Source organism: Spermophilus citellus (genome assembly GCF_964194105.1).
Source record: "Spermophilus citellus genome assembly, chromosome: 11".
Lineage (NCBI taxonomy): Eukaryota > Metazoa > Chordata > Mammalia > Rodentia > Sciuridae > Spermophilus > Spermophilus citellus.
The window spans coordinates 29,322,751-29,338,072 of NC_138192.1; the positions used below are offsets into that span (position 1 = coordinate 29,322,751).

Here is a 15,322-nt window from a genome sequence, read left to right on the forward strand (position 1 = left end):
AGTGTACACTAGAGAAAATAAAGGAATCTTGGCTTATAAGTCCAAACCAATTTCATAAGACTGTGTCAATTAACAAAAGCACCAAAGATTTGGTTTCTCTAAATCCCTTTTACAATGCCTATTGTATCTATTAGCAGTCACACAAATTCTCCATCCTCCTTCCATCTGAGCCTGGTTCCAAGTAGTCCACCTCCTCTGTAAACTGAAAGAGTGTGTGTGGAGTAAGGGGATAGGTGGAAGAGGGAACAGAGGGAGGACAACACTTCCCCACTTCAAGTCTTGTCTAGTTTCCATTCATGATAGCTCTTTGACTGGCATAATGATCAATCTTCACAACTCATTTGATGCCCACCTCTACCTCCATCCTCAAGGACACATGAAGAGCCTTAATCTTTAGACCTGAAGGATGTCTTCTCTGCCATTACACATGGATCAAGAGTCCTTGACAACCCATTCTATTTCTGGCCAAGTACCCAGCAGACTTCAAAACAGTGACCAGAGGTAAAATGCTCCACATCCTATTTTCAACTTGATCCCCAAGAGAAAAATCAGTGAAGACACCTGTTAGTCGTGAAGAGCCACTCACCAAGGTCTCATGACTCATTCACTGCAAAACACAAAATACATTTTAATGTCAAGACTACAAATGCTTGTACACATAAAAGCCTCTCCTTATCTCTTCACTTGGCCTTTTCTCAAAGAGCTTAGACAAGAATTTTTTGATCTTCAACCAAAAAAAAAAAAAAAAAACAAAAACAAAAAAAATCAGAGAAAACTCTACTTGCTCTGGAATCCAGTTTTCAAAAGCCACAACCTGCATGACTGTCTTATTCGAAGTTCAGGAATCATGCTGATTGCTCACAAAGGATATTTTTTTTAGAGACCAATTTTGATCCACCAAGGCAGCCCAGCCACCTTCAAGAGTACCTTCCTTCTATAGCACAGCTTACCTTGTAATTACTAGAGTTCACCCAAGAGGTAGCGAGTCCATCCACAAGCTTATCTAACATGGTCTGATCATGCTCAAGGTCAGCAGACTTCTGTTTATCTGAAAAATAGTCTATAAGTTCCTGGCCAACCTGCAGTCGTTTCCCCACATCCTTTTGCAACACCTGAGCCAGGCAGGACTCCATTCGAGGCTCCATGGTGGAATTCAAATCCAGATCCAGCAAAAGCTAGAGGGCAGTCAGGATGACTCCCTCCCGGTAGACGGACCCGGGAGGTTGCCTCTTTGTTTGCTGAAGGTTACTAAGAGCTTGTGTTTCAAAGATGCAATCCGGGGAATGGTAACAATGCACCATGTGTGTCTGAAGAGCAGCTGGTAGGATATTAAAAGTCCAATTTAAATAACTAGTAGGAGATAAAGGAGTGAGTGGCTGAGTGATGTTCTGCTACTGGGTCTGAAATACTTCATAATTCAGCAGTCCATTCTGAAAAGTAAGAGAAGAGAACAACAAATTAGCACAGATAACATAACACTCAATGTTATAAAACATTAAATCAAGGACAAAGCAATTCATGCTGTAGAACCATTTATAATCACATGAGGAGTGCAAAGCATGAACACTTGGCAACCATATTGGAGTAATATAATTATTATTTTTATCAGGAAGAACATTGAAGCCCAAAGAAAAGAGCCAACGAGCCACACAGTTGGTAGGTTGATATTTTTCACAATCTCCCAGCTTGTAAATGTACTAGTCAAGAAAGCAATCTTCTGCTTTGTTTATTTGTAGCTTAATTTTGCTCCCCACCAAAAACCTAACATTACTCTGTGTCTGAATCACTGTAAGTGCTGCAGCTTATGGCATTCTCTTAATCTTCCAAAAAACTAAGAACCAGAAATGGGACAGGCTCCATAGACACACCACTGATCAAAATCGCCAGCTCAGTTAAATTAACCAAAGCAAAAGGCAGCGCACTTACATCACACTTCTTGCTCAGCACCTTTACAATGGGGGGAGAAGAAACCCCTGCTGCCTCCTCCCCACAAAAAGAAGAGAAAGAAGAAAGGAAAAAAAGCACACAGGTGCAAGTTCTGATCAGTTACTGACACAGTATTCTCAGTTGACAGAAGCGCCATTTGGGTCTGGATTTTGTTATAAACTCAGATCCCAAAATCATGTTTGGACAATGCAAAACACATGATAAGGGAGAAGTACCAAAACTGTGGATTTTTTTTCCCCCAGTGCTGGGGATCAAATCCAGAACCTTGTGCATACTAGACAAGCTCTCTACCATTGAGCGGACCCCCAGCACTCCAAAACAGTTTTAACTAGATGTATTATACAATCTATCCAGTAACCTATAGCAAGCGGCTAGTACAATTCTGCACATGTATTTCTTACTTCAATTTCTTCTCTCCTAAAATTATTCGATTCCTTTCATTTTAACATAAGAAGACCCATAGGAAACCCATCTTCAAGATGCAGCACCTCCCTGACAAAATATGAAACAGGAATGTAGAGGGAAGATCTTCAAACACATAAAAGTAGTTATTAATTTTCTTCCAATTTGTGGTCCAAACAATTCCTCCAGTTCCTTCATGAGCTTTTTATATTAGACTAAAGAAGGTATCAATGATATAGGCAAACTGGAGAAACCAAGAGAACCTTTTTTTCTGTGCCCAAAATTAGCCTAAATAAATAAACAAATAAATATCAAGTAGATAGTAGTGGCAGATAAAAAAAAAAAAATGGCCCACAAATTCTTTGCTACTCCTCTCCAACCCAGGTGAAGCCTAAGTCCTCTCCCACAGAGACTTGGGGCTGACCCTGTGAAGCAGGCAGAAGCTCATCAGCAATCCCTAGAGCTGGCCCTCTTAAATGCTCCCTGGGACTGCCACGTTATAGGAAGCCGGTCTAGCAACTAGAGCAAGAGGGGCCATATGGAGAAGAACCAACAGCTCCAACCAACAGTGACTATCAGACATGTTCCCAAGGCCATCTGGGGCCATCTAGCTGTTCTAGTCATCATCGGACAACACCACCACAAATAAATCCTAAGGAAACAAGCAGAGAACACCCAGCCAAACCATAGAACCACTAGAAACAACATTTCTTTGTTGTGTCAAGCACTAAGTTGTTACATAATAGCATAATTCTTACTCTTTCTTCCCCTAAAAAGTTATCTTCCATTGCAATGAAAAGAATCTCACAATCTTTCACTCCTCCAAGGGGCCTAAAATCAACAGACATTCACCAACAGTAACACTACTAATGCCATTTTTAAGCGTCTCCATGAAGTATCAGGTTCTATGCTAGGCGGTTTCTGCATATTACTTCTGATTCATCAACCAACTCTACAAAGCAGGTGTTAACTTCCCTACTTTATAGATGAAGAAACTGAAGTAAAGTAAGGGTGAGTAATTTTCCAAGGTTACCTGGCCATGTGTCTCCTTACTCTACCCTCAAACCCTTATTATTAGAAATCTGGCCTAGTTCTGTTCTGACTCAGGGAAAGAAGGCCACACTGCTGAGCCAGGAGCCACAGGCCAGAGAGCAGAGCCTTCACTCCTTAAGCAAACACTAGGTGCCTTCAAGCCTCTCCACCGTGGCTTTTTAAATACATATGAGAAAATGTCCCTTTCAATGAAAACGTCCCTTTCAAGGAATGTACACGATTTCCGACAAATATGCTTCTTGAAAGTAATTATACAATAAAAGGTTAACACACTCAAAAGTAAGTCACAAACTCATATGTACAAAGAATGAAAAAGACTGGAAGCTTCAGGCATTAAGCGGACTGGGTCTTTCCAATCAATCAAGCGCTCTCGCGCGCGCGCTCTCTCTCTCTCTCTCTCTCTCTCTCTCTCTCTCTCTCTCATTAAAAAGAAAAAAAATGGCATTAGTACTGTTACTGTTGGTGAATGTCTAGTCATCCTCTTCAGCATTTATTCTTACCTAACTGGGTGTTTGGGTACCTTTTTCCCATGCTTTTAGTGTTTTCTCCATCTCTACTTTCAAAGATATCCAGGGAATAGTAATCACAGAGTCCAAATTCCCAACATAAAAGAGTACTGGCCCCTGGCTCCCAGACACCTAGCTTCCCTCTCTGAAAGGAAATGTCATTAGTCTCCTGTGTATCCTTTAGAAAGATATTTAGCTTCCCAAGAAAATAAGTATTATATGTGTTCTCCTTCCTGTATTCCCCAGGAAAAGTTTCCTAAGCATTTACAATTAAATCATAAAAACAGAAATCAAAACCACACAAAAATACAGGCAAAACATCATATAGCAAGAATCTATAAACTTCATATTTGAAAATACATAAAACTGAGAAAACAAACAAGAAAGAAAAGGAGGAGGAGGAGTTGGAAGAAAAGGAGGACAAGAAGTTGTAGGGGAGGAAGAGGAGTTAGAGAAGAAAGGGAGAGAGAGTAAAACTCTCTTCCTTCCACCTACATCTTGACCAGACTCTCCACTAGGAAGAGTGAAACAAGGAAAATGAGGTCTGAAATCACCCCACAACTGGCGTCATGGAGGTGACTGTGTTGAAGCTAAATAAAAGCTGACTTCTCATATGGAAGACATAATGGAAGGCGCTGGAATACAGAATCAGTCTCTGCCCTCAGTGAGCTTATGGATAAATGCAGCCCTGTCTATAATTTGACACTCAGCTCTGTCATTATCATCAAGAGTACTATTACACAGAGACTTAGAGCAATGGTGACATTAGAGGCTACTCAGAATGTAATGCTACCTCTACATTTAAAAAAAAGAAAAAGAAAAACACATTTTTACACATTTTCCAAAAATACAAGAGAGATATAATAAAGTTATGAAAGGATAAATGAGGTTAAAATAGCAAAGCACCACTTTTCCTTCTTTATTTATCAGAGTAACTTTTCTCCTTTAGCAAGATCTCTCTATGACAGCTGTAGAACACAAAGGCATTGCACTGGTTACCTGGGAAAAGAGACACATTTCAGGTGCTTCTGGAAAATGTCTCAATTCCTTTCAAATCCAATGGCAACTGCATGAGATCCTTTCATTTGCCAGGCCAACTACAGGAGTTAAGTTCCAAGCATCTCAACTTTTCCCTGCCACATATCTTCGTTTTTAGGTACAAACTAATAAAACCTCAAGATCATGGTCCTAATCACTCTCCTTCATTGTAACCTTAAAAATAGAAATTAACCAAGGAACCTTTACAAAACAACAGCCTAAATCTGCTGCAGGCCAACAGGAAGATGTTAAAAATTACCAGCATCAACAATAATATGACAGATAAGAAAGACAGCTTAGTGAAATAAAAAGAGCAATAAAGTTAAAAATTCTGGCTTCTGTTCTCCACTCTGCCACTTCCTGAATGACTTTGGGAAGAATATTGTCTCTATGTGCCCTAAACAAGATCAGGATGGAAAGATTTACACAGGGCATTTTTTTAAAAACAGCTCCTATCTCCATCTCCTTAATTACCAGATCTTTTCTGCAGCCCTTAGGTACACCATTAATAAAGAACTATTAACAATGGGGCATTGAGGGTGGGGGGACAAAACCAACTATAAGCTCTGTAACTTCTTAGTGTACTACAGAGTAATTCACAAAAGAAATTAGAAGTAGGACCATTTTCATTTTTACTTGGCAACTTAAAACAGTGATCACTATTTCCGAGTCTATGAGATGGCTGGGCTCAGCTAGGAGATTTCTGTACTAGTCTGACCTGGGAGCATTCTCTGGCTACAGTCACCTGGCAGTTGACTATGGCTGGGGTCTATGAGGGCATCATTCACATGTCTAGGGAACTGATGCTGTTGTTGGCTAGACCTCTCTCCACTGAGAATCTCTAGCCATTCAACACACAGCCTAGACTTGATTACACAGGAGCTATGACTCCAAAATGACCAAAGGGAAGCTGGTAGGCCTCTCAAGGCCTAGGATCCAGATCCTGCACATTACCTCTGTCCTAGTATACTGGTCAAAGCAAGTCACAAGGCCAGGCCTGATTAAAAATGTGAGGAACAAAAAACTAGGGATGGTACCACCACATACCTGGCTATCCCACTCCTTGGAATTCTCCCAAAAGATTAAAAATCAACATACTACAGCAATACAGCCACCTCAATGCTTAAAATAGCACAATTCACGATAGCTAAATTATGGAATCAACCCAGATGCCCATCAATAGATGAAGAGATTACAAAATTGTGATAGATATATATACACACACACACACAATGGAGTTCTACTCAGCCATAAAAAAATAGGAAATTAAGGCTGGGCAAGGTGGTATACACCTGTAATCCCTGTGGCCTGGGAGGCTGAGGCAGGAGAATCATGAGTTCAAAGCCAGCCTCAGCAACTTAGTAAGGCCCTCAGCAACTCAGTGAGACCCTGCCTTTAAATAAAATATAAAAAAGGGCTGGGGATGTAGCTCAGTGGTTAAATGCCCCTGGGTTCAATCCCCAGTACACACACACACACACACACACACACACACACACACACGAAATGGCATTTGCTGGTAAATGGATAGAAATGGAGAATATCAAGCTAAGTGAAATAAGCCAAACTCAGAAACTCACAGGTCGAATTTTTCTCATATGTGGCAGCTAGAGAAAATAAAGGACAGGGAGAGGGAAAGATAGGATAACATAAAGAACCAACCAAACATAAATTAACAGACAAGTGAAAGGAAGTCTAGTAGAAGAGAGGAAGGAGATTGGAGAGGGGAGGGAGGGCAAGACGGGAAAAAGGAAGAGGAAAAGGGGTGCTCATGAAGTGAAATCCATGTGTATATGAGTTTGTCATGATGAACCCAAGTACTGTATATATCTATTAAGCTCTAATAAAAAATTTTTTAAGAAAAAGTATGAGGAAATAAATTCATTCTACCTGTTAACAGGAACTGCAAAATATTATGTCATGTTCAACACTGCATATATGTATTCAGTAGAATGAATAAGTGGATAGGGTAAATATGTTTGCATCATCTGTTTATCTTCTACCAGCCTAATATCACAATCACTTTTATTTATTCATCAACTTATCAAAAATCATATCTCAGTAAAAAAGATACAAAAGAAATAACTACAGTCCAGCCGAAAGAATTTTCAACCTACTTAAAGACATACACTCACAAGAAGCTTCATTGTAAGGATTCAACACAACCACAGAATGTACATAGTAGATTTCACCAGTAGAATACTGTACCTGCCAAATAAGAAGCATAAATAAGTACTGTGGAAATTCAGAGAAGAGATAGATTAAGAAGGCCTAGAATGATAAAGTCAAAACTATATAAACAAACCAGAATGATGACCCATGATGGTAATCCCAGTGGCTCAGGAGGCTGAGGCAGGGGGATGTAAGTTCAAAACAAGCCCCAGCAGTTTGGTGAGGCCCTAAGCAACTTAGCAAGGTCCTGTCTCCAAATAAAAAAGTGAAAAGGGCAAGAGATGTGGCTTAGTGGTTAAGTGCTCCTGGGTCAATCTCAGGTACCTCCCCAAAAAATCTGTATAAACAAAATTCAGCCTAAGCTTTCCCTGAAATTATAGATAGGAAATATTAGTTATGGCACTTAGGAAAAACTGCATCAGCAAAATAGAGAAGTGGGAACTCATGGAAAGAAGTGTAAGGCAAACGCAGTAAGATACCTATGGGATGGGCATTATTATTCCCTATTTGAAGATAAGGAAATGAAGCTCATAAAGGTTGGTTTCCAACTGAACCCAGGGCCTTGCACATGCAAGGCATGTACTCTACTATTGAGCTATAGCCTCAGTCTGTTTTTTTTTTTTTTTTTTTAGAGAGAGGAAAAAGAGAGAGAAATTTTTTAATATTTATTTTCAGTTTTCGATGAACACAACATCTTTATTTTATTTTTATGTGGTGCTGAGGATCAAACCCAGTGCCCCATGCATGCCAAGCGAGCACATTACCACTTGAGCCACATCCCCAGCCCTTTTTTTTTTTTTTTAAGAGCTACAGGGGCTGGGTTGTGGCTCCCCGGTAGAGTGCTCGCTTAGTGCATGCAAGACTCTGGGTTTGATCCTCAGCACCACATAAAAATAAATAAATAAAACAAAGGTATTATGTCCAACTATGACTAAAAAATAAATATTAAAAAAAAAAGAGCTACAGCAATGTGGGGCATCAGAAGTACTAAGTAAAGGCTCACAAAGCTCTTGTAAAATAATATTTCATATCAAAATACCAAGAACTACAATTTAAATTACCAGCACCTGTTAATCAATAACCATATTGAAAATCTCCCTGGAAAAATATGTGGGAAACAGTTATGATACTTAAAAAGCCAACTTTGAAAGCCAGAGATTAGCAAAATTTATTCACAATAAGTTAAAAGCAACATGTTTCCATTAATAAGACAATCCTTTCTGCATCAGACAATTTTTGTAATGATTACAATATGGTCTAAAATAAAGAAATGCACACTGCCAGGCTCTGTCAGCAAGTAGTGGCTGCTCTCACTCCTGGTTTCTTCTGCTCTTTCCTTCTCTTTCTCCCTCCCACAGTCCTACTCACAGTCTCTCAGTGACAGGTGTGACAGGTGCTGTATAAGATTAACTACTAGAAACCACAGGAGGAAGACGTGGTCCAGACCCTCAAGGAGGCTGCTGCCTACATGAAGACAAAAGCACAAGGTGGCAAGTCCTAAATCACAAAGTGTGTAGAAGTGCTGTAGGTGGCCCTGAAGGGAGATGAAATGCCACTTGAGGGAAGCCAGCCTTGGCTCTACTGGGAACTACAAGGAGGGAACCGCAGTACCATGAGATGCGCCCCCCCAGGTCCCTCCCACTCCAGTGCAGACTCACTCTAGCCTGGTCCCACCCTGTGCCATTTTTCTAGTGGCTTTGACACTTTCAACAGATAACTGGATGATGTCATTCCCCTCCTTTCTGACTCCTCAGACCTTCAACCTTCACCCTTCCAGTCATCTGTTCTCAACATCAGCAATCTCTCCTCCTCCACTGGCTCGTTACCAGCCGCTTGTAAAAGTCCTCTAAATCACCATCCTATAAAGAATGAGCGCAGTGGCACATACCTCTAATCCCAGTTACTCGGGAGGCCAAGACAGGAGGATCTGGGGTTTGAAGTTAGTCTGAGCAACTTAGTAAGAGTTGTTTCAAAATAAAATTGTAAAAGGGCTTGGGAATGTAGTTGCTCAGTAGTATAGCACTTGTGTGGCATGTGTGAGGCCCTGGGTTCAATCCCCAGCACCACCAAAAAAAAAAAAAGCCTCCCTTCAGCTTTTCAGCAATAACAGTGTTAACAGTGAAACTTCCTTAAACTACTGTCTACACTAGCCAGCTCCACTGATGCATTTCCTGGTCCCTCTTGGACCCTCTGATTTGGTTCCATGGACACTGCACAGCTGGGAGATGCTCTTATAGGATCCTCAGGGAATGCCATGTTGGCAAACCCTAGGAAGATTTCTCTACACTTCACCAACTCCACCTCTCAGCAGCATTCCAAAGTGGACCACGGCTTCTTTCTTGTAAAATTCCCCATTCCTGGGAAAACCAAAGGATCAGGCCTTCCTGCTACTTCTCTGGTTGTACTTACTCAAGTTCCTTTAACCATCTCTACTCTCTCGAGAGAAATTCTACTAGCGCAGTGCTCTGTTATACTAAGCACTAAAAAGTCTGGAAATGTTCTTTTAAAAGTCTGGAAATCACCAGTCAGGTATGGAGCAGAAGACTGGACAGAGAAGGTGAACACTTAATCTCTAGCACCAAAGGCCAATAGCACTTTGACCTTGCAGGATACTAATTATCTTTGAACTGCAGAAGCAGGAGACTGTAAAGGTATGTAATCATTTACCTTCCTTTGTCTCGTATACTGGCAGACATATATTAAATAAAATTGCTTCAGCCAGGTGTGGTGGCACATTCCTATAATCCCAACAATTTAGGAGGCTGAGGCAGGAGAATCACAAGTTCAAGGCCAGCCTCAGCAACTTATCGAGACCCTGTCTCAAACTAAAAAATAAAAAGGCTCCTCTCTATCCTACTCCTACGGCTCCCTGAATCCCCTGCTCTTTCCCTACTCCACTCTGTTAGTTTTGTAAAAACTTTATTTAAATTAAAACTTTATTTTTCTATCTGGTTGGGGGGAAGGGGAAAGCTATAGGCTGAGGAGTTGAGGTGGGGGATAATTTTAGGTGTTCTCCATTCCCCCATTACATGTGAATATTAGAATGTTAATTTATTTTGCTCTCTGTGTTATGCCAGAGCCGTTTCCAAATGGTAGAAGGGGGTAGGTGGCAGGGATGGAGTCAGATGTGAAACCAGGGTGGAGAGGGAGCCGACTGGTCAGCGGTGCTCTTCAGTGCATGCCAAACAGGTGGCCTCCATGCAGGTGCTAAGGGCCTGGTGAAAACCACTGCAGTGTGCCCTTACCTCTCTGATCACTTCCTCACCCCACTGGTATGGCTAATGATGTCCTCTGACGTCATGGTGATCACCTTGCCTCTCTTGAGAGTTCCCCTCCTAGTAGTTTCCCTTCTTGGCCAGGTTGTGTCCCCAGCCCCCACCTCACCAGCCTCCTGTCTGCACACACCCTGCTGAAGGTCCAAGCACGCCTCAAGCCCCATGCTTTGTAGAAAGAAACAAAAAAAAAAAATCTTTTAATTAAATTAAAACAAATAATAAAATAAATAAAAAGAGTTGGGAATGTAACTCAGTCATTCAGCACCTGTAGGTTCAATCCTTGGTACAAAAAAAAAAAAAAAAAAAAACTTCTATTTTTTTCCTACTTCTCAAAACTCCCTCAGAGATGAAACAAGATGGACATGCACTGGGAATAGCTGACATTCCATGATAAATCCCTGAAGGTTTGTTACACTACCTCTTTGCTTTTATACATGTTTGAAATTGTTCATAATTTGTTAAAACTTTTTTTAACTTATTCAAAAGGACTGCAATATTTATATGTAAAAAGATATCAAAATAATTATAATAAATTTTTAACTAAATAAAATAGGATGTGAAATTTTATTAAATCATTCACATGACATGATATGCATGATCTAGCCTATGTATGCCAAACTTACAAAAAAACAAAGAATATAAAATATTGAAGAACAGTAATAAGTTTGGGAATGATTTCTGTCCTATTTAATAATTTCTTTTTATATTTTCTTTAAAAATGATAATTTACATGCATCGGGCTGGTTATTTAATAATGTTAGTTTTATTAATCAAAAAATCAACTGAAAACAAAAAAGACTTTTTATACACTGCTGACTTCTCTCAGTGCAAAATATTAGAACATATACACAGGGCTGATGTCAACATCACAACACTAACGTTACATAACCAAGGCAGTTAACCCTAAATAGGAGAGAATAAATAATGTAGATTACAGCTTCCCAGAGAAGGGCCTCCCTTGAGATTAGAGATCCTGGCAGAGAACCAGCTGGTTAGGGAGAAAGAAAGGCGGCATCACAGACAGGGTGTGGCTGGCTCCTCTGGAGAGGGAATTTACATTTCCATCTACCAACACTGTACTTCTTTTGCGTCTTAGAGGGAACTTCATTTACAGCTTCACAGTCTTGGCCAAACAGCATTTTCCCTCCTGTTTACTATGCTAATGAAAATCAGATCTCTGCGCCTCAACAACAACTTAACATGATTTTCTATAATAGCTTTACCTCATTATCACATACCATTAAATTCACCCTAGATCCAGCAGTTTTATTATATTCACAAAGTGGTACAACCATCACCACTAATTTCAGAACATTTCTATCACCTCAAAATGACACCCCATATCCTTTAGCAATCACTCCCTCCCATCTTTCCCCAAACCCATGAAAACAAATAATCTACTCTCTGCTTCAATGGATTGGTCTATTTTGGATACTGCATAAAAATGGAGCAATAAAATATGTCGTCTTTCATGTTTGGTATCTTTCACTTAGCACATTGTTTCCATATTGTAGTACATTCACTCCCGTGGCTAAATAACACTCCATTGGATAGATCCACATATCGTTTATGTTTATCTGTTGGTAGATATGCGGATTATTTCCACAATTTGGCTACTACAAATAATGCCACTATGAATATTCATCCCGGAACAACTCATCAACACTTGTTACCACCCTCTTTTTCATTAAAGCCATCCTAGTGGGTATGCAGTGATATCTTATTGTGGTTTTGATTTGCCTTTCCTTAAGGACTAAAGATATAGAGCTTCTTTTCATGGGCATGGTGAAATGGGCAATCAAATCTTTTGCTCATTTTTAATTGGGTTATGTAACTCTCTAATTGATGAGTTTTTAATATATTCTGGATAAAAATCCTTTATAGATACATGATTGGCAAATATTTACTCATTCTGTAGAATGATTTCATTCTCTTGATGATATCACTTGAAACAAAGTTTTTAATCTGAATCAAAAACCAATCTATGGGGCTGGTGTTGTGGCTCAGTGGTAGAGTGCTCACCTAGCATGCACGAGGCCCTGGGTTCGATCCTCAGCACCACATATATGTAAAATGAAGATTTTGTGACCACCTAAAACTTAAGAATAAATATTTTTTAAAAAACAATTTATTTCTTTTCTTCTTAGGTGTCATACCTCAGAAACCACTATTTGTGAAAAGGTAACTAACTTCTCCCTAATCTAAGGGCACAAAGATTTATATCTGTTTGCTTCTTAGAATTTTAGTTGCAGATTTTACATTTAGGTCTATGATCAATTCTGGGCTAAGGTATATACATGCGTGAGATAATGATCCAAATTAATTATTTTGCATGCGGATATCCACTTGTCTCACCACCACCTATTGAAAAATCTACTCCTTCCCCACTCAAACATCCTTGCACTCTTGTTGAAAATTTATTTCTAGACTCTCATTCGATTCCACTGATCTACATGTCCACCCTTATGCCAGTACCAGACTCTCTTAATCACTGAAGCTTTGTAGTTAGCTATGAAAGTCCTCCAACTTTGTTCTTTTCCAAGATCATTTTCACTATCCAAGGCCCCTTGCAATTCCATATGAAATTTAAGATCAGCTTACCAATTTCTGCAAAGAGTCAGCTCAATTTTACAAGGATATTGTTGAATCTGAAGACCAACTTGGGGAGTACTGCCAACATAACAGCATTAAGCGTCCCAATCCATGAACACAGGGACAGGACTTTCCATTTATTTAGATCTTTAATTTCTTTCAATGATATTCTATACTTCAGAGTATAAATTTAATACTTCTTTTGTTAACGATGCTATTGTGAATGGAACTGTTTTCATAAATAAATTTTCAGATTATTCATTAGAAGTATAGATGAATTCAATTGATCTTTGAATATTGATTTTGTATGCTATAACCTCCCGTAGTTTTAGAATGTATTCCCTAGGGTGTTCTACATATAAGATCATGTTGTCTGCAAATAGAGACCATTTTACTTCTTTCTTTCTAATACAAATGCCTTTTCCTTTTTCTTTCCTAAATGCCTTACAAAACACTGCAGAGAAGCAGCAAAAAGAGAACATCCTTACCTAACCCTCCTGACTGCTAATCTTAGAGGACAGCAGTCAGTCTTTCATCTTTAAGTACAAGCTGTGGGTTTTCATGGATGACCCTTCTATTCCTAATTTTTTCAGTGTTTTTATCACGGCAGGATGTTAAATTTTGTCAAACTTTTCCTGAAGCTATTGAAGAAATTTTTGGCTTTCAACCTTTATCCATATGGCATATTACACTGATTTTCAGATACTAAACCAATGCTGCATTCTTGGGATAAATCCCACTTGGTGTATGTTCTGATACATTGCTAGATTCTGTGTGCTAGTATCTTGTTGAAAACCGTTACATCTGTATTCATAAAGCACATTGTTCTCTAGGTTCTTTTCTTGTGATGTCTTTGTTTGGTTTTGAAACCTAGTTAATAATGCCCTCATACAGGAATCTGGGAAGTGTTGCCTCCTCTTTCTTTTAAAAGAGATTGTGGAGAATTTGTGTTAATTCTTCATTAAATGTTTGGTAGAATCACCAAATGTGAAGTCATATGAGCCTGGGCATTATTTGTGGGATGCTTTTTGATTGTTAATACAATCTCTTTACTTGTTACTGGTCTAATCAGAGTTCCTGCTGCTTCTTGAGTCAATTTCAGTATTTTTCTAGGAATGCATATATTTCATCTAGATTACTTAATTTTTTGGCTGATAATTATTCCTAGTAATCCCTTATAATCTTTTTCCTCCCTATGAGGTCTGTATTTATGTTCTTTCTTTCATTCCTGATTTTATTAAGTCTTGTGTCTTTTCTCTTGGTCAGTGTAGCTCAAGGTGTCAATTTTGTTCATCTTTAGAAAGAACCAATTTTGTTCTGTTGATTTTTCTCAACTTTTTTCCCACTCTATTTATTTACAAACTAGTCTTCATAATTTTCTTTCTTCTGCTTACTTTGGATTTAGTGTGTTCTCTTTCTAGTTTTTTTTCTTTTTTTTTTTTTTTTTTTTTTTTTGTGTGTGTGTGTGTGTGTGTGTGTGATGCTGGGGATTGAACCCAGGGCCTTGTGCATTTGAAGAAAGCACTCTCCCAACTGAGCTATATCCCCAGCCCTCTTTCTAGTTTCTTAAGCTAGGTTAGGTTACTGATTATTACAACTATTATTAGGTTATTGAGACTTTTCTTCTTTTTTATTTTTCAATATCTATTTTTCAGTTGTAGATGAACATAATACCTTTATTTTACTTATTTATTTGTATACAGTGCTGAGGATTGAACCCAGGGCCTCGAATGTGCTAGGCAAACACTCTACTGCTGAGCCACACCCCAGCCATTTTCTTCTCTATTAATATAGGCATTTACAGTCCTACATCTCTCTACTTTTGCTGCCTACCCTTAACTTTAGGCATATTGTTTTGTTTTGGTTTTTGCATGTAGTGTAACTGGCATTAAAAAAAACATTTATTCTTGGAACAAATGATTGACAAGGTTTTGTTTAACTGTGTAAACAAACTGGTAAAACATACGTAAGTTCAGCTCATGGACATACCATGTTTGTTAGGCAGGGAGTGTGTATGGGTCAACAAGAGGATGGGAACATGGTCAGATCTGTGTCTTAGGGATCAAACCAGCTGAAGAATAAGCCAGGAAAGGCCAGTTATTGCCATTTCCAAGCAAAAGACCATGACTTCCTGACTGCTCTAGTTTGTATCTGGAATGTCCCCTCAAGGCCCTGTGTTAAAGGCTAGGTCCCCAGCGTGGTGCTCTGGGGAGAGGTGCTTTGAAAGAAACTTTAGGTCAGACCTAGTGAGAGGTCTCTGGGTGACTGGGGCCAAGCCCTTGAAGAGGATTGTGGGACTCCAGATTTCTCTTTCTTTCACTTCCTGGCCAGGAGGTG

At 39.3% G+C, this 15,322-nt stretch overlaps 1 protein-coding gene across 17 annotated transcripts in view; it reads right to left on the bottom strand.

The window, feature by feature from the left end:
- The window catches only part of CLASP1 (cytoplasmic linker associated protein 1), a 270,123-nt gene that overhangs the window by 236,189 nt on the left and 18,612 nt on the right, over nucleotides 1-15,322 (bottom strand). For all 17 annotated transcript variants that reach the window (XM_081261195.1, XM_081261182.1, XM_081261194.1 and 14 more), the window contains exon 2: nucleotides 951-1,430. In XM_081261195.1, coding sequence (XP_081117321.1) covers nucleotides 951-1,145 — 195 coding nt within the window. In that variant the 5' untranslated portion in view covers nucleotides 1,146-1,430. The remainder of the gene's footprint in view (nucleotides 1-950; nucleotides 1,431-15,322) is intronic.